At 37.8% G+C, this 20649-nt stretch overlaps 1 protein-coding gene across 1 annotated transcript in view; it reads right to left on the reverse strand.

Annotated features, from left to right (window-relative positions):
- The window catches only part of MUC6 (mucin 6, oligomeric mucus/gel-forming), a gene marked incomplete at its 3' end in the record, with an annotated part of 71367 nt that overhangs the window by 21831 nt on the left and 28887 nt on the right, over positions 1-20649 (reverse strand). The window contains exons 3-18 of the mRNA XM_067466468.1: positions 20147-20387; positions 18520-18646; positions 17573-17660; positions 17027-17136; positions 15612-15819; positions 15237-15359; positions 13174-13294; positions 11590-11728; positions 11090-11194; positions 10125-10197; positions 8951-9088; positions 6113-6274; positions 3531-3625; positions 2093-2225; positions 870-1119; positions 12-64 (exon numbers count right to left, since the gene is read on the reverse strand). Of these exons, the coding sequence (XP_067322569.1) occupies positions 12-64; positions 870-1119; positions 2093-2225; positions 3531-3625; positions 6113-6274; positions 8951-9088; positions 10125-10197; positions 11090-11194; positions 11590-11728; positions 13174-13294; positions 15237-15359; positions 15612-15819; positions 17027-17136; positions 17573-17660; positions 18520-18646; positions 20147-20387 (2166 nt within the window). The remainder of the gene's footprint in view (positions 1-11; positions 65-869; positions 1120-2092; positions 2226-3530; positions 3626-6112; positions 6275-8950; positions 9089-10124; positions 10198-11089; positions 11195-11589; positions 11729-13173; positions 13295-15236; positions 15360-15611; positions 15820-17026; positions 17137-17572; positions 17661-18519; positions 18647-20146; positions 20388-20649) is intronic.

Genomic DNA, 20649 nt, shown 5'->3' on the forward strand with positions numbered 1-20649 from the left:
GAGATCCATACCTGCAGGATCTACAGGTTTGCCAGTACAACTCAGATTCCCATTAATGCAGTAGCTAGAAGAGAAAATGTGTATTAGGATACATGAAGTAAATGAAGTAAATGAATGGTACTCTAATTCTAATTTAAACTCTGAGCCTGCATAGTTTCCAAAAGAACAGTCTATCTTTTTCTTTCTTTTTTTGGACTGATGTTACCCAGCCAGGGTTGAACAAACAAGCAATTTAACTGATCCAGATCCTGGGGAGGGTATAGTATAGTAAACAACCTAAATCGGAGTGCAAAGATAACATTAGTTTATGTAGTAGGGATAGTACACACAATATATTACAAGGACCATATTTTTTTCCTTCTAGACTTGCTACCACAGTTAGATGGAAAGGCAATAGATGAAGAGTGTTAATAAATAAACAAGGAAAACATCTAAAAGGATCTCATAGGGCTAACTATAAACTTTCATAGACTTAAGTCTACTTCCTCATATGTGTATGCTACTAACTTTGTTCTCTCATATAGTCTTGAGCATACTACAATATTCTTTTGCATACTGATATTTCAAGCAAATATGGGCATATCGTTGAATTTAATACAGAAATAACCAATCTTTAGTTTTTCTGTTTTTATTTTTGATTGTGCTCCAGTTATCTCCTTTCCCTGATAAAAAGTATACTTTTGTTTATTACATTTACATCCCCCTTTTTCTGTTTTGAAACTCTGGGATATATATACTTCAAAATTTAAAAAGTTCCACCAATGTTTACCTTTTTTGCAGGATCTGGACAGAGTGTGATTTTTAATGAAGGAAACTTTTACTATACCAAGCAAGCCCATAAAGGCTCTTAATTTTTAACAGATACTTACCAGGTGATTCCACCAATCATGGTTGACTGGTCTGGCTGAATAAACTTCCTGTCTTTCAAGTAGCAAGGACACTGAGATTTACGGACACACTGATTTCTGTGGTTCAGGTAAGTTCCTTTGGGACAATTGCAGCCATCAATGGGGATGTCAGCAGAATGACACTCTAATTCTCGGTTGGAGAGGGACAGACATGTCCGATCACAAGCTTGTGTGTTATAGCTGAATGTCTGATTACCAGTACATGCAATGGCTAGCAAAAGGAAGAAGAATATAATTATGCTCAAAAACCTTCAACTTGCATCCAAATATTCCAATGCCACCTTTTCTTTGGGTGGGTGGGAGGGAACAGAAACCATGTAGCTTATCTGGGAGATACACTCATACTGATCTTTTACTAGGTGAAGTTCAGATTGTGGAGCATCTGGAAAAACTTCAGACAGTCCTTGAGTAACAATTAAACTTGTTTTAATCCCTTCAGGCACACTATCCCATACTTAAGTGCTCATTAGAACAGAAACATATGAGCACATGAAACTCACAGCAATTCATCTTTTTGCTCTTTATGAAATTTAAAATAACATTTTTCATTGCTCATAAGAGTAAACTGCTCAAAGTGATGAACATTAAGCAAATAAAACTAAATGTCTATATATTTTTATGAAGACTGTGCTTATCATAGATCACATAGTGTCATCTTAAATTAATGTTTCCTTAGATATTTGCCCAGGACAACATGTCTATTAGTCTTAGTAATCAAAATATGATTCTTTGAGAACAATTCTGCCACTTATCATGGGACGATGAGGAGCTGTTTTGCTCTTGTGCTAGAGTTAGGGAATGTATTTACACTACACATTTACAGTAGTTTTATACAACTTCAATTGTCTTAGCTTCGTGTATTCCTGCCTTGGCTTCCTGTATTTGTTGTTAATGTATCATAGAGAAACTTTAGATTCTGCACCAGAGTTCTCTAATGTCCTCCACTGAACTGTAGCACTAGAACTATCTGTTGGAGAGAATTCAAAGAGCTTCACCAGATAGCGGATTCCCTAGGAATCATGGCAGTCAAAATGGTATCAAACTGTAAATGTCTAGATTTTAAGAATCCCACAAAGGATGATAAAATAGTTCATTTAATTCAGGTTGTGCTAATAGTGATGACAGCTTGTACAAATGTTTGACCAATTCTAATGAAGGCCTGGTAGGAGTTGGAGTGTACTTACTACAGTTGTCTACAGTACTCCGCCAGTTCCCAATAAGCAGTCCCATTGAAGCACATGCACGAGCGTATGATGCCAGGGCAGAGCAAATATATGGAAAAGTCTCTTCATAGTTACAGGCTTGGTAGACACATCTCTAAAATAAATGACAAGATATGTTACTTTAATATTAGGCCAGAAATACTAACTAGTAGAGTGTATGGATGGGTTTACATCCATGGGTACCACTTGTGTGACCCTCACCCCATTTTATTTAAGCTTTGATGTGAATGTTCTGTATTTGTATTTTGATTTGTGACATCTTATACATATTCAGTAGTTACTGCCTGAAGATTCAGTTATCAAATGATGGCAGTGCCCATGTCAAACAGTTCTTTTCTACTATATAAATTCAGCTGTTGCCTAGGATAGGTTATCAATTATATCTATCAACTAGGTAGATGGAAGCCATGTGTTTTTTTTCTTTCCTTGGTTTGTATTTCATTTTTCATCTTGTATTTTAGTCTTTTGTAGTGTAGTTTAGTTATTTATAGTTTTATCATTATCTCGTTTGTATCTATGAAATTTTTCCTTATACATTATTTTATATTACAATTTTTGGTTGTTTAATGAAAGCATTTTTAATGAAACTTTTCCTGAAAATATTGTAAATCAGTAGTTCTCAATCATCATGACAGTGAACATTTGGCAGAGGAAGAAATATCCATGTGGCATTTCAGAGGAACGAAGTACTCATAATCTTCTGGAACAGATTCTTCTTCCTCTTTATTCTATTTCTTTTCACTCTTATGAATGGATTTCCTTGGTGGGGTTAGATTCTTCTCTGCCCTATTTTCTTAACATTTAGATTCAGAACATATTTAGCAGCCCAAGCAAAAAAAATATCTTATGTTATTATAAGGCAAAATTGGAAACACAGATTTGTGTTGGCTCAAGCCCATAGAGCTTCTCTTATTAGAAATCTGAATATGCTTCCTCTGGTCCCCTTCTTTCAGGATTAGTGTTACTCTCTTTTGTTTTTCTACAAAATGCTGTTGTGTATTTCCTCCTTCCTTAGCTGTGGCCTTGGCTTATTTTTCACCCACCTTGCTTCTCATGTCACAGCAGATGGTAGTAGCAACACGTTTCTGATTATTAAGGGGGAGGAGTTAGTTTAGGTTTTAGCATGAGCTGTCCAAGGTGCTGAATACATTTTCAGGTTAGGGTTTAGTGGCTCAGAGAACTTATTTAAAATTTGAACTAAAACAGGTTGCCTTCATCAACTTACTGGTATGGAAAACACTTAGCTACTAAAGTCTTTTAAACACAAAAATCTGAAAGAAAAGGCAAACTCATCAGGTTCTAATGAACAACATATGGGTCTACCAAAACGTATAAATCACCCATCCAATGAAATGTTTTACTTTCTTGCTGTTTCAGTCTTTTGGCAAGAAGTCCCTACCTTGTAAAATGGAACAGGATTCACCACAATATGACATTTTGCAAATATTGCGTCTTTCTTTGTAAGAACGGAGCAGTGGGTTTCTGCACACATTTCTAAACAAGAGATACAATCAAAGGCATTAGGCAACTCCATTTATTCATACCACAGGAAAAGATCAATTTAAAATCATTGTGGGAATACTCTGACAAACTGTCATGTTTTGTAATCATTTTTATGTCCTGCCTAGCCTGTTTTCTGAAAACTCATGACCAAGTTTATAATGTTATTTGCTTTTCATGGATATCCAGAAGGACAAACCAATCTCATTTAATTTTAATTAACAGGTAAAACATATTTTTAGACAGCAAAAAATTGCTACAGTTTGTACATTTTGATCCTCTCCAGAGCAACTTTCTTCTCTCTTTTGTGATACTAATATCTGAAAGTTTACTTTCTTCCTCTTAACTTACAGCTCACAAAGGCTGCTTGTGCAATTTAGCATTAACCATTTGCTTGTTTTGATCACAGAATTAGCAATAAAATATTCCTCATTCTGATAAACATTTGCTAGTACATCTAAGCCTTTTCCTAAACTACAGAGTTTAAATTCCCTAGAGAAGTATGTGCAGCCATATTAGTTTTGGGATGAGACAACATGATGTAGTGATTTTGAGCATTGGACACAACTCTGGAAATCAGAATCGGATTCCTCAACTTGGTAATGGAAACCAACTGGGTGACCTTGGGCAAGTGACATACTCTCAGTCCCAGAAAACCCCATGATAGGGTCACCTTAAAGTCTCCATGTGACAGAAATTTATTGAAGGCACCACATACTGCTTGAGACAAAAGTCTAGTGTGTGGGGAGAGTTGCTTTTGCGAATAGTGCTACTTGTTCTTCTTATTTCAGTGGATTGGGTGTGAGAATCATAGAGTATGGAGGCCATTTCTATGCACCTTGACTTCTCTCAAATCCCTCCTTTGCTCCAGCCTCTGTTAATTAATCCATTCTCCATGTGGAATGAAAGCTCCAGCAGCCTCTACAACATGCGATTCTCCTACAGCTCTTACAGGTGGCTGGAAGGCACACGTGTACACACATAACTGGAAGTGATCTTCTTGTGGTCTCTTTCTAGTTTTGCCTAGTACAGTGGTAATGGGAAATTCCCATTTCTGATACTCTGCACTTGCCCACTTCTACAGTCAGTTATAGGTGGGAACACCAGTAAATTAAGGTGTATTTATATGTTCCTGTAGCTGATACAAACTGCAGGTAAGACTGCAGTACTAATGTGCAATCAAGTAGTTTCCACTATATGATCACCTTATGATTCATAACAGTAGAAACATTACAGTAATGAAGTAGCAACGAAAATAATTTTATGGCTGGGGGTTAGCACAACATGAGGAACTGTATTAAGGGGTCGGGGCATTAGGAAGGTTGAGGAACACTGATTTAGATAGTATGATGTGGATGGAGTTTATCAACTGCCAAATCACTTATTTCCTGCGGGTGGGGCAATTTCATAGTAAACCAAAAAGTAGAGGTGGGAAAGTAATGATTTGGATTTCAAGAAGTCATTGTTTTCCACCTCTCCAGACTGGCAATGACACAGAAAACTCATTTCCTTAAAATTCTTCTGTTTGTGACATCTATAATGCACTTTGGAGGAAGAAATCTGGTAAAATTATGTATATGTTTCAAATATGTTTACAAAAGCAAAAACAGATTTTTTTGAAAAATGTGTACACATATGGTTGACATAAGCAGAACTCATGCAACATGTTTTTGTAAGGAAATGATGCACAAAAAGCCTTGCAACACAGTACAGAAACAGGAATGGAAGAAAATGTATTTATTTATTTAGAACTTTTATATACCGATCTTCTCACCTCCAACGAGGGACTCAGGCCGGTTTACAACAAGGGGGTTCATACACAATAGTTTAAAAACATCACATCAATAATACACTAATATAAACACATTAAAGTACTATCACATAATTATATAAAGCCAAGTCGTTAGCATAAAATTAATGAAAGGCAGTCTGACAATTTTTCACTTCACTTGTGTAAGTGCATCCAGCATCTTATTACCTATTACAGACAGTGAGTAAGGTCTAAACTCGTACCACTGACTTGTATAGGGAAGTTTTGCAGTGAACTGCGGTCAAGTCAGCTTTCACTTATGGCAACTCTATGAATGAGAGCCTTTCAAAGAACAATATCAAAACAGCCCTGCTTAGATCTTGGAAACTAAAAGCTTCCTTAATTGAGGGCCAACTAGATGAAACCATGGTTATACGCCACAAAATTAATAAGTTGTGTGTGAGAGAGTTTAATTTGTGGAATTTAAAACTTCTCTTCCCAATACTCCAGTTCTCTGGTTTTTAGGACTGGAGATGCTAATCAGTAAAACAAAAACCAGGAAGTGATATTAGTTACAGGAGCTCTCATTCATAGACATTCTTTCTGACCTATCCAAACTGAAATCTTAAAAAAAAAAATCTAGCGCAGACTTAGGATGATATCATGGCTGTGGATTTGTGCATTTATTAGTAATTGTCACACACATACCCCTAAAGAGGCAAGATACTTACTGTTTAACTGGCTCATAGAACAAGGATCTGTGTCTCTTTCAATGGCAGCGGGACAATTTCCCGCCCTCCAAGAATCCACAAAAAGTGGTGCTGTTCCTTCAATAATATCCATGCTTGTCATAAAGTCATCTGCTGTTTCTCCATTGTAGTTACCACACAGCCCTGGTGATATGGGGGGAAATGCATGGAATAAAAAACCGCCAGAATATTTTTCAAAAATGAAAAGGTGACAGGTTAGTCATGTGACAGGCCAGTGCATAACAATTGTGCTATTGTTCTCTATTAAATTTATTTATTTAGAACATTTATATCCTGTCCTTCCCAACCCCCAAGGGGGGACTCAGGGTGGCTCACAACTGGCAATCATTAGATGCCAACAAACAAACAGTCATAGTACAAACAGTTTAACATTAAGAAAACAACCAAATTATAAAATACAATTATGATATTAACCATTAAAATATTAAAATATTTTACATATAGTAATGTATACAATGTGTTCTGTGTCATTAAGGTTTGATGGACCTGGAATAAACAAGTTCTGATGTGTCTAAATTGTGCCAAACTGTAGAGGCCAGAGTTTTTCACAATCAACTCTAGCTGATGCAACAGCCTTTGTCTAAACATTAAAACATGTAGCATCCTAAGCTTATACTGAAAAAACAAATCAATCAGCGATATATATGACCTAACATAGTTCTAATGCCCTTTGTTCGAGTATGTGGAAGCCTTTTTGTAGACGATCCCAGGCCATACTATACTACATGCAAGAATCCCACCCACCTCAGCAGAAGCCTAGACTAAAATCTACTTATTGATGAATTTGACAAGAATTTGTACAAAACAAAAATTTGTAGTCACATGACAGATGGGTATTAAAAAGCCCCTGGGTACACAGAGCAAGTTAACTTCATGGCAGGAGAACATGAACAAATTGTATCTAGCAAGGCAATAAATGAGGATGTGCATTTACATGGACAGCAATGGCTCCCAAAGTGATCCATTTAACATGGAATCAAGTGTCAAACAGGGATGTGCTATTGCCCAAACCTTATTGCCCATCTTCAACACTACGTTACTTCATCTTCTTGATGGGAAGCTTCCTACTGGAGTGGAAATCATCTATCGGACAGATGGCAAGCTATTTAACCTCAGCAGACTGTAAGCCAAAACCAAGGTCACTACAACATCTGTTATAGAACTCCAGTATGCCAATGACAATGTAGTCTGTGTTGATTCAGAAAAAGACCTACAAGACACTCTAAACACCTTTGCAGAAGCATACAAGAAGCTTGGCCTCTCATTGAACATTTAGAAAACCAAAGTGCTCTTCCAGCAATCACCAGCTAATCCCTCTGTAGTGTCAGAAATACAGCTTAATGGTGTAATATTAGAAAATGTTGACAATTTCTGCTACCTTGGCAGCCACCTCTCCACAAAAGTCAACCCTGACACCAAAATACAACACTGCCTGAGCTCTGCGAGTGCAGCATTTTTCCAAATGAAGCAGAGAGTGTTTGAGGACCGCAGAGACACCAAGGTGTTTGTTTAAGCTATTGTCCTCCCAACCCTGCTATATGCCTGTGAAACGTGGATTGTCTACAGACATCACACACAACCCCTGGAATGATTCCATCAGCGTTGCCTCCGAAAAATCCTGCAAATCTCTTGGGAAGACAGGTGGACAAATGTCAGTGTGCTGGAAGAAGCAAAGACTACCAGCATTGAAGTGATGCTCCTACACCATTAACTGTGCTGGACTGGCCATGTTGTCTGAATGCCTGATCACTGTCTCCCAAAACAGTCACTATATTCCAAACTCAAGAACAAGAAATATAATGTTGGTGGACAGGAAAAGAGATTTTAAAATGGACTTAAAGCCAACCTTAAAAACTGTGGCATAGACACGGAGAACTGGGAACACCTGGCCCTTGAGCGCTCTAACTGGAGGTCAGCTGTAAGCAGCGGTGCTGCAGAATTCAAAGAGGCACGAATGGAGGGTGAAAGGGAGAAACGTAACAAGAGAAAGGTGTGTCAAACCAACTCTGATCAGAACCACCTTCCAGCTGAAAACCAATGTTCTCACTGCGGGAGAACATGCAGGTCAAGAATAGGGCTCCGCAGCCACCTATGAACCCACCGCCAAGACCCTGGATTTGGAGGACCATCATCCTCGGAATACGAGGGATCGCCTAAGTAAGTAAGTAAGCATTTATATTATCTTTTATACAAATATGGTAGAAAGATGGCAGTCACAGCTGAATCTAATGAACCCAGCCTATATTTTGTGTGATAACCCCCTAATTCAGGAAGGGATATCTTTGTGGATATCTGTTGCCATATCTGCTCCACACTTACTGAACTGGGAGAAGACTGCACTAACCATGATGGGTCAACTATGTTCGTTAACACTATGTAACAAAATTTGGAAAATTTTCTCTTCCTGGTTTGTAAGTGTTATTTCTGTTTAATTGTGTGGTACTTACTTTGAGGGTAGTTCTTATGCTCCAGAAACTTTGTTCTTGTGGCTACCACAAACTATGTTGAACTCGTTGAGACTCAATGAGATATTCATTAAAAAAACTATAACAAAACATGCTGCAGGATGTTCCACAAAAACAACTATTTTACAACTTAATAAATGTTTTCCATGTTTTTATGATAGAGCCAATTAGGTAATGACATTTATAACCCAGGAACAAAAATGGTTTTACATAGTGAATACAAGGATAACACAAGACTTGGTGACGTTCTCTTCTCATTTATGAATATTCTTTGATGAAGATTCATAGCCTTAAGTCACTGAAACCAAGAACCAAAGGAAATTGAATTCTTTACCTCTTGTGTTGCCTCTAAACTGCAGTCCAACTTTAACAAAAACTTGAAATAGTGGAATAATTTGAACAACCAGTTCCAATCCAAAGGTAGTGGCCATTTGAATATGAGTAGATGACTGCCTGAAGATGGTGATGTCCCCTAAGAGAAATTGGATTATTGAAAAAATGTCAATTATGCTATATGTATTGGAATGATTAAATACATATTCATATTTATACATATTTCTATTTAATCCTTGTAGATTATTTTATGCTTGAATAGCTACACTGTGTAGGAATTAGCTTTACTACCTAATACAGTGGTTCCCAACCTTTTTTTTTTTTTTTACCAGGGACCACTTTGACCAGGGACACTCTCCAATATTAATACCAAAAGAGTTATGAATCAGTTTTTGGTCAACTTTAGATTTGGTTTGGTTATTTGGGGTCAGGCATGTAGCCGGGGGGGGGGGGGGCTTGAGGGGCTTCAGCCCCCCCCCCCCGAAATTCTCATGGTGGTTCGCGAAAAGGCCTTACTGGTGCATTATTTAAACTGTTATGTTTATTCATATCATGATCTGATCACCATACTCAATATATCCCATATGCATGGGGGTATTGGGGTAATGATACAAAAGGTTTGCTAGGCTAGACCCTCTTTCACTCAGACTCAGCCCCCCCCAAACCTGCCCCCCTGAAATTTTTTTAGCCCCCCCCCCCCCCAAAACGAAATCCTGGCTACAGGCCTGCTTGGGGTGCTGATTCAGAAAATTGCAATGGATAGACCACATCAGCTCATTTTTGATAAAGAACGTATGGCATCCAGTTGCCATCTGCTCACCCACAGAAAACCATATTTAATAAGCCTCAGCACTATAAGAGGGTTTCACGAGACCAGTTGCTCTTATTGCAACGGTGTAGTAATGGTGAGGCCAGCGACCATATTTTCATTCTTGCAGACCACAGGTGGTCCACGGACCACAGTTTGGGAACCACTGACCTAATAGCATGGTTGGTCGACAAATCCATATACTAATAACACAGTTTATTTATTTATATGACTTAAATCCTGCCTTTTTCAAAGAGGTTTATGTAACATACTAATGACAGAAATAATAGCAACAAAAACAGCAATAATGATGATGATGATGATATAGAACTTACGCAAATCTAGCAGAACCTTGAATTTGTCTTACCTGATTTATAAGGCAGCCACTTAATTTCTTTATCATCTGTTAAAATTTCATTTTTAGAAATCACAATTTTGTCCTGCATGGAAAAGACAAACAGAATTTTAAATGGAGCAAGGCCTTTCGTGTTAATTAGGACTAAAGACTAGGCTTTCTATGAATCAACAGCAAATGAAATATACACTGTCGAATTAATTATAACTAGCAATATGCATATAGGATTATTGAGGAAGGCAGTGTCAGAGAGGTATGGATGGGTCAATGATTAACCTTGTGTTAAAATCCTTAAATAAAAAAATATGAACATGTCTGTATACTACTGAGTTGTTTTACAGTATTGCAGATTGTAAATATAAAACAAAATAACAGTATCAGTTACTGACTTCTATTCCAACTTTTTTGTTTGCATCCATGGATCACCCCCCCCCCCACTTGCACACACACAAACACACTTCATTATATGTATAAATGTAAAATATTATGTGGCAGTTTACATTTCTGTCATGCTATTGCTAAGTTCATTAAAGACACTGACTTTCAGGAAGAACTTAGAATATTGTTGATGTTGACTGTAAGAATATCTCCCTTTCTGTTGTTCTAGGTGCATAAACTTGTATCTGAAAATGTAACTAGTGATTAAGGGCCTCAACACATGAGAGAATGAATCCACTTTAAATCCGGTTTCTGTCTCTTGCAGATTCTGGGGTTTGTAGTTTAGGGAGGAGCCTTTAACAGCCTCATTAAACTACAAACCCCAGAATTCTGCAGGAGGCAGAAACCGGATTTAAGGTGGATTCATTCTCTGTGGATTCATTCTCTAGTGTGATGAAGGGGTTGGTGTATTACTCTTAAATCCACCACAGAGCCTAACTGAAATCAGTTTGTCTTGAATTGTAGCTGCTCTATTTGGTGGTGTCCATAGTGTCTGTGTCCATGGCTATCAGCAGTTTTTTGATAGGATAAACACTTACATTTCCTGAGACATAAATGATTGCTGTCAGGGATGTCTCTGAACTGGAATAGCCAGACCTCTCATACACAGCCATCAGTGTTCCATTATGTGGTAACATGGGGCTCTAAAAGGAAAAATAAACAAAATAATGCAAGGTACATAGAGAAAAGAGAGGGAAAATAGATCATTGCTTCACTGCCCTAAAACAAATTTGGACCTCTAATCAAATGTACATTCAGTAATGGAACTGTAAATTAGTCACACTCTGTGAACATAAATTTGTAAACCTATTTGTTATATTCACAATTTAATTTTTGGGCATATGCCTAAAAATATTAACATGAGATAAACAGTAGCCAGTGGGTGTTGTTAGCAAGGATCTTCTATCAGCCTGATAAAACTGATTCTTATTAGAACCGCCTTGAGTCACCTGAGGGATGAGAGGGGTGGTATACAAATACAGTAAATAAATAAAATATTATATACCACATCATCATTGATTTTTATCAAATGCACTACCTTCATAATAATGTAAGTGCAAACTCCATGGAAGCGATATGGTCTGGAATCAAAAGTGGTGACAAATGAACCTCCTTCCAATGAACATCTTCCAGGACATGGTAGTTCTGTACAGCTCCACTGACCCATTGAACATTTACTGGTGAAAAGAAAAATGTACATTTTTGTTAACCACTGAAACAGATTTGACATCATCACTTTTTATGTTAGTTATCTTAGAGCAGTATGCTGTGTCCAGGTTGGTTCATCAGGTGCTCTGCTATAGCTGACTTCTTTGGTTGAAGGAGTCTGCAGTGCCTTTCATGTTCCTTGATTTGTGTTTGGGCAATGCTGTGTTTGGTGGTCCCTGTGTAGACCTGTCCACAGCTGCAAAAAGAATCTGTGAACCCCACCTCCTCCAAAATGAACTGAACCACCTAAACTGGGCTCTACAGGCCAATGGATACTCCCCCTCAGACATCAGAAGAGCTGCAAGACCAAGAACAAGCCACGAGAGTAAAGATGAAGATCCACCCAGAGGAAAAGTGTTCTTCCCATACATCAAGGGAACCACTGACCGCATAGGGAAGCTGATGAGGAAACACAACATACAAACCACCTACAGACCCACCAAGAAAATCCAACAAATGCTACGTTCAGCAAAGGACAAGAGGGATCCTCTCACCTCTGCAGGAGTCTACCGTATTCCATGCAGCTGTGGACAGGTCTACATAGGGACCACCAAACGCAGCATCGCCCAAACACGAATCAAGGAACATGAAAGGCACTGCAGACTACTTCAACCAGAGAAGTCAGCCATAGCAGAGCACCTGATGAACCAACCTGGACACAGCATATTATTTGAGAACACAGAAATGCTGGACCACTCTCACAACCACCATGTCAGACTACACAGAGAAGCCATTGAAATCCACAAGCATGTGGACAATTTCAACAGAAAGGAAGAAACCATGAAAATGAACAAAATCTGGCTATCAGTATTAAAAAACTCAAAAATTACAACAGCAAAACTACAGAAAGTTAACAATCAGGTACATCAAATCACCTCTCAACAAAAGATTCCCCCAGGCACTTCCAAGCCATTAAATGCTAATCAAGGTGGTCAGTTGAAACATTCACACCTAGCTCCAGCAGACAAAAGTCCTTTGTCCCACCCTTGTCATTCCACAGATATATAAACCCATTTTCCTACTTCCAACAGACCTCACTACCTCTGAGGATGCTTGCCATAGATGCAGGCGAAACGTCAGGAGAAAATGCCTCTAGAACATGGGCATATAGCCCAAAAAACCTACAACAACCCAGTGATTCCGGCCATGAAAGCCTTCGACAATACATTGCCTAAGGATTGTTAAACACCAGTCATGGAATGTTCATGTTTACAGGTAGTGGTTCAGTTCACATATACAACACTCAAAATATGTTATCTCTCCATTAGTAACAGGATGTCAGCCTTGCCTCAGATAAACAAGAGTAATTATAAGAATGTTAATGATCTCAGAACAAATTGGCATCAGGATTCCTAGCCATCTCAATAACCAGTTGCACCCCATTCTTCTTTAATGCAAATACACATGTGCTCACCAGCTTCTACATGCTGCTTCCATGACTTCACCAGGAGCATATTTTTCCCCATTTAGTGTACATGGACACTGTTCAACAGGAACACAAGTTCTATTTCTTGAAATATCATCCAAAACAGTATCTTGAAAAATAAAGATGAATGTCATTCATCCCGAATACATGCAAGCATGGGCCATAAAGCCTTGGTTATTGTTTCACTTATCTTTCAAGTATAAATGCAAATGTAAACACAGGGGCAATTCCCTCCCTTAGGTGTTTTTGATGGACTAAATTCCTTGTATCTTTTGGATTTAATAGTGATTAAAAATTGTGGTTCATATGGTGATAATTTACTTAAGCACACTGAGACCAAAAAGAATTCTATATGATCAGTTAAATTTACCATAATTTGCACACTGCATATATTATTACTAGCACAATTCACACCAATGCATTTTCTTAGGCTCCTGTCTGAAGATCCAAGGATAATTTCAGATTTGCACTGATGTGAATAAAGAGATGTCTCAATCCTGCCAAGAGGAGCAGAAGTATGCATCTCTATCCCTTAGGAAAAACTATTTTTAATAGAAAGGCAGTGCAACAAGAGCTTTATTACTACAAGTAATAGGGGACACTTTTGAATGTCTTCATGATTTTTTTTAAATAAAGGGCAATTATCTACATTGGCCCCAAGAAGAATATAACAGATCATCCATCCCTTCTGTTATAATACTTTTGAGTTTGAGTCCATGTCCAAGTTCAAGATTCAAGGGAATCCTTAAGGGTTTATTACCCATTCTAGGATTCCTAAGGGCTCTCATGTTGCAGCAGCTTTAAGCATAGCTTCTACAAACCACATTTCTGTCTTGTCATATGGTGGCTCCAATTAAATATTCAACATTACTACAGGTTGAGTCCTCCTCATCCAAAAATTCCAAATTCTCAAAACCCTAAAACATGTTATTATTATCATTATTATTATCATTAACTTTATTATTATTAACTTTATTTATACCCCGCCTTGCTCCCAGTGGGAACTAAAGGCAGCTAACAATCCCACACATTTAAAAAACACAATACAAAAGTTTTAAAAAACAATTAAATAGTACTGTGTGGGAAAAACCGATTAAAATAAAAAAACAATTAAAATAACCTTTAAAACCCACAGCCCCTCCATCCCACCCACAACCTCCCCAAAGCCTGCCCCTTATTCTTCCCCAAATGCCTGCTGGCAGAGGAAGGTCTTGACCTGCTTGCGGAAGACCAGGCGGGATGGAACCATGCTGGTCTCCCTTGGGAGGGAGCAGCGGCCACCAAAAAGGCCCTCTCCTGTGTTCTCACCAAACATACCTGAGCAGGTGGTGGGGCAGAGAGAAGGGCCTCCCAAGTAGATTTTAGATGTCTACCAGGTTCATTGAAAGAAATATGGTCCTTTATATGTTGTTATGCCAACAATATAAAGGAAAGGGGGAAACTAAGTGGGCACTGGACATGTGACTAGCCCCTTTTACTGCATAACCCTCCTTTACAATGTATATGCACATAAAGGTACTCCAAAACCTGAAAAAATGTGAAATCCAAAAAACATCTGATCTCAGGCATTTAGAATAAGGCATTCAAAATCAATTATAAAAAATATATAACATGGATTATAGAAAACTTCAGACAGCATCAAATAATTATCTATCAAGCTTTGGAATGAGCAAGAAGATGACCGTATGGATGAGGCCAAAGCTACTTTACTTTTCAACTATTTACAATTATATGGACAATAGCTTTTGAAAATAATTTGATTTCTCATTTAAAGCTAAGAATGGTACTTCCTTTTGGTTATTTTTATTTTAAAATCCATCAAAATTCTACAAGCCACCCTGACACTTTAAAAGAATATTGATCAGATATACACAAGTCATTAAGTAATCCTTCATTATGTTATAAATGTAAGGTAGCTTAATTATTGCTAAAATAATAATTTAATTTTGTATCAACATATATTCTACACTCTATTTTTGCTATTTGACTGAAATCATGTTGTATGAAATTGCATATCAAACAAATGGCAATAACATTGTGCAACTGTTTACCTTCTGGACAGAAACAGCCATATGTACAGTAGCTGGAACAAGTGTATTCTGGATTAGAACATGTTCTGAGGCAGGGAGACCCACATTCTTTGTACATCTGGTTAGCTGGACATTTTCCCAGAGCTGCAAAACACAATGATTTAGAGAGTTATTTCCATCTAATAATACTACGTACATTGTCTGATCCCCCCCACCTCTGCACCCATTAAATCAAGTACTGGACATTCTTCATTTCTACCCAGTCCTGACTTCTAAGTAAATGCCAGTGGAGGGGGATTTAGCAACACCACAGTTTGCTTCAGAATACTGGGACAGAGCTCCAGATTGTCCTTTAGTGGTTCAAACACAATGCTATTCCAGAATGCTGCTACTTACAGCAAAAATCAGCACTCCTCCAATCAGACACTTCTTGATGGGACATGGCACACTGCCGGGAATATTCAGAAAGAGTTGCACAAGCACAGTTTTTCTGCCCTGGATCATTGCAGTTTTGCATGTCAAGCTGGCAACGGATGACAAAGCCTTTCTTTGTGATATTGCAAGATGGAGACACAACACTCAGAAGTTGGGAGCAGATCCTGCTCTAAAGGGGAAATAAAAACAAAAGCATTTTCAGACAACATGGTGCATTTTGAGTTAGGATTAGACCAAATCACAAACACTCAATTGTTTGTGATGTGCACTGACAATTTTTCATCACCCGGTGGCACAATGGGTTAAACCTTTGTGCCGGCAGAATTGCTGACTGTCAGGTCAGTGGTTCGAATCCAGGTAGAGTGGGTTGAGCTCCCTCTGTCAGCTCCAGTTCTCCATGCGGGAACATGAGAGAAACCTCTCACAAGGATGGTAAAACATCAAAATATCTGGGCATCCCCTGGGCCATGTCCTTGTAGACAACCAATTCTCTTGCATCAGAAGTGACCTGCAGTTTCTCAAGTTGCTCCTGACATGATAAAAACACAAACTACCACAGAAATCTCTAGTAGGTATGTGTTTTCAAGTTGGCTTATAGTAAATGTATCCTAAGGTTTTCTTGGAAAGATTTATTATATGGCAGTGTAGACTCATATAATTCAGTTTAAAACAATGTATATTATCTGATTTGATAATCTGGGTTATATGAGGGTTTAGAAGGGGCCTATATTATCTTAAGTAAGAGTTGGCTTAAAGTTCTGTAATAACAAGGGCTGTAAAATGTGTTCATTCCATCCTTTTCTCCCTGGCCTAGTCCATTGAGTTCATTTACCAAATGATGCAGATCTTTTTTCAAGTGCTCTCAGAGGCAGGCCTGTAGCCGGGGGGCGGGGGGCGGGGGGCGGTTAGGGGTTCAACCCGCCCTGAAATTTTTCAGGTAAAAAAAACCTGGTTTGCTCATGAATTTTAATTGGTTAACCAAATCCCCATGCTAAGTCTATGAGACGCAAAAAATTAAGAGTCCCTCCAGAACCGCAAGTACTTTCTCAAGCAAATATTGACAGTTTATTCACACTGTCATTACTTGCAGCAATAGCCAATGTAGCGAAGCAACCAAGTTTGGGGGGGGGGGCGTGTTGAATGCTCTCATTAAGGAGGCCAGACTTTGTGGAGGTGGTTGACAGGGGCGGAGCTGCAGGCTATTGAAGGCTGCTCTGCCCCCTGCTGTGCTTTTTGCTTCAGCGTGAGCTAGGAGGTAGGTTTCAACCCACCCCCCCCCGGAAATTTTCAACCCCTCCCGATATTTTTTCTGGCTACAGCCCTGCTCAGAGGCAATCCAACTTTGATAAGTCTAGAAAAAATAACAGGGTACTCACATATTTCTTGCGAGGAACATTAGAAACCACCATTTCCTCAAATGGACAGATCTCTGTTGGATCATCAAGTTTTTGTAAAGCAGCATACTTGTGTGGATCTAGGAGCTGACCTAATAATTCAAACACAAATTAAATTGAGGTTTGTTTTTTTTTAAGTAAAAAATGATAAAGGGACCTCTAAACTACAAAACACTAGAAGCTGACTTTTTTAAAAAAAATTGCAGGATGCATGACTGTATTTGATTAACCTATTCCGAACACAACAAATATGCAAGATTGAAGACAAATTGCACACTTTTGGTGGGAATAATTGATGCCTGTGCAATAATATGTGACACCTTGCTGCTATGTGTGAGTAAACGTTTCTGAGGTAATTAAAATTCTAGAATGATATTCACTTTATCACATAAATGATAATCTTTTTATTTATTTTTAAGATATACATGTAAGTTTAGTGGTTTAATTTATAGTTTTTTTTACCAACATGAGAAATCCCAAACCTTGACAATAGTTCTTTAGAATTTTTCCCAATAGAGACAAAATTACCTTCACTCAGAAACTCATTTAATTCTTGCCCATCAAAGTTCCCACAAAGTCCACATGTTCTTCCCATGTATTTTTCCTCAATTGAAACCTACAAAAAGAAAAGAACTATATTTGGAAACCAGCTATGCACTGATATCTTGATAATATCTTGTTCCCACCTGCTGTATGTGTATTTATGTATTCCTTTGGATAAAAATGTGCAGATCACACGGGGAAGGGTTTGTGCAGCTTGAAAACTGGTAGCGTGCAAAAAAAGAAAATGGTCATGTTGGCCTAAATCTTATTATTACTTCCAATTAGTACAGAATCACAGAATCAATTTGATTGACATATGTGTTGACTGGCAATTCAGCAATTGATTGTACTTGGAACTTGATGACAGAATTCCAGGCATTAAGTGTTTAATTATTGTGTTTATCAAGCAATCTTGGGCAAACCAGAGAAGCTCAGTTATTAAGTAGTCTGAAGTTGGTGAGGCAGTAGGAATGGCTATCATATGTGTACCCGTGAATTAAGATTCACATTGGAGCATGGAGCATTGGCTTGTCCAGTTAGTTAATGATCTAAGCCTGATTTGTCCATGTGCTGTTTCTGTATAATGGCTTATTGCTTCCTATGGAGACATGATCACTGATACAAGGTGTAACAAGGGGCAAATCATGTGTGAGTTTTTTAGTGTGTGGAATTTTGTGTAGTTGAATATCAGCCTACAAAAACCTTGACAGTCCTCTTTCTGTCTTTCTGAATGTAGGATAATAAAACACAGTATGGTATAATTTTTGAGGACCTAGAGAGGCCCACAGACACTTCCAGGGGAAAATATTCTGGTAAGTGAAATAATGGCTATTGCATCTGCAGATAAGGGAGTTGTTCTATATATGCACAATAATCCCATTCACAAGCACTGTAGAATTATTAGAATTGTCAAAATAAAAGACTTTACTCACCATAAGGTAATCATTGTTATTCCAGAAAACAGCCATGTCAATCTCAACCAGCTTGGCTACTAGGCGAGTGATACGTCCAAAAGGTGTAATCTGAATTCCATTCCTGGTATATGGTAATCTGATTATACTGTTGTAATAGTAGGAAAGAAAGCACATACTTAGATACTTGAAGGAATTCATAAGCTTTGTAACGCGAGGGAAAGTTGTGTTCTTGCTCCATGACACTGCCTTCATATATTAAAGAGAGTTCACAACATTTCATCCTTTCCAGCATCACCTCCTGGGGTTATCAAGCAGATAAAACTGTAAGGACTCTGGTTATATCGGTTGCACCTATGATAGGGTACATTCAATATGATGACACTTTGAACTGAGCTAAAATGCTATTGTAAAATATTGTCTGAGTCCCTAGCTAAGATGTCTGGAGCATAACTGGTTCATACCTGTAGCTGGCTCCACATATCACCTGCCAAATTCAATGGGATTAGCTATGACTGTTAAAAGGCCAGGGAGAGAGGTGACTGGGTAGCAGAAACTACTCCCATATCTGGCAAAGTTTACTATAAAGAGGTGAAATTGAATTATGTTTTTATTCCTACTGCCTTCCTCTCCACCATCCATTGTAAAGGCAGGCCCACAGGACTGGAAGATGGTAGGTGATTGTGGTTTTGGATGGGATGCAGGAAAATAATTCCTTACACTATTCAAAAAAGGAAATACACATAAGTAAAATCATCTATATGTCACTAACAGAATTTTGATAATGGTATGTGTTGTATATGCTGCATTTCTAAAAAATCCAGTTACTTCTTTGTTTACAGGCATACATTTTAGACATTGTTAATGTAGATAAGCATTATGAGGAATAATAATATAGTAGTTTTTTTTAAAAAAAGGAATCCAAGGTAGGAGTGGGAATCTTGACAATAGTGGGCCTGCATGTAGAGTCCAGGTCTGGTTTCCAGCCCAGTCATTCCCAGGCCCCTAGCTACATTTCTCCAAGAAAAATGATAAAAATGGCTATTTCCTTCAGGGAGAATATTGTTCATTAATTTATTCAATTTATGAATTTAAGCAATTTAAAAAGTTAGAAATAGCATAAAATTATTAGAATAAAGATTATGTTATTATTATTACTATCATTATTATTTAACTTTATATCCGCCTTTCTCTCTGTGAGACACTTTGTTCATAGTTTAAAAAGCACAAAACAAAAATTTAAATAATATAGTGTTGATTACGGTAAAAACAGATTAAAATATAATCAATATACTTTAAAAAGCCTTTAAAACTCACATCCTCTCCTGAATCCCTCCCACATTTTCCTAGCAGCATGAAAGTTTCAAAAAAACATATAACACAGAACATGCACCCCCAATTTCCTCCCTGACAGCAATTATTAATTAAAAGACTTTTTGAATAGAAATGTCCACCTGCCAGTAAAAGAAAAGCAAGTAAAATCCAATCTAGCCTCCCAATAAAGGAAATTCCAGAAATTGGGAGACGCCACTGAGATGGCTCATTGAATGTTAACTGACTATAGCCTGAATGTTAAGGAATAAGTTGTTACATCTAAAACTGGCCAGACCTAAAATCAGTGGAAAGTGCTTCTTCACCAGTTGCTTACCCAACATCTTTGACTGATATGACACCATTTTCAATCATGATAACTGTGGCTCCCAGTTCAATGATGATTCTTGAAATTTTTTTGTTTGGACCACGCCGGAACTGGATATTGAAGTCCGGAGAGATTTCATCACACACAGTGGCAAAAATGTAGTTGCAGGTCCCAGAGAAATCATACAGGTAGTTGTCAAAAGTTGAAAAATGGCCATTGCCCCATGTGGAACATGAGCCCTTGTCCACAGCTTTAAAATAGCAAACAAAAATGATTATGCAGCTTTGATACTTCAGTGAGCCAATATAAATTTCACATTCTGAAATTATTTTATTATTTATTAAAAATTTTATACCTCATCCTTTATTAAGGGATCTCAGAGTGGCTTACAAATGGCATTAAACAAGTTAAACAGGTTTTAAATCAGAAAGTTAATTTAAATAAGCTAAACGTATTAAACAACATAATGAATTAAAAACAGATTTAAGAATTTCAGAGCTTTAAAAATTATA

The sequence above is a fragment of the Anolis sagrei genome, chromosome 1 (genome assembly GCF_037176765.1).
Source record: "Anolis sagrei isolate rAnoSag1 chromosome 1, rAnoSag1.mat, whole genome shotgun sequence".
NCBI lineage: Eukaryota > Metazoa > Chordata > Lepidosauria > Squamata > Dactyloidae > Anolis > Anolis sagrei.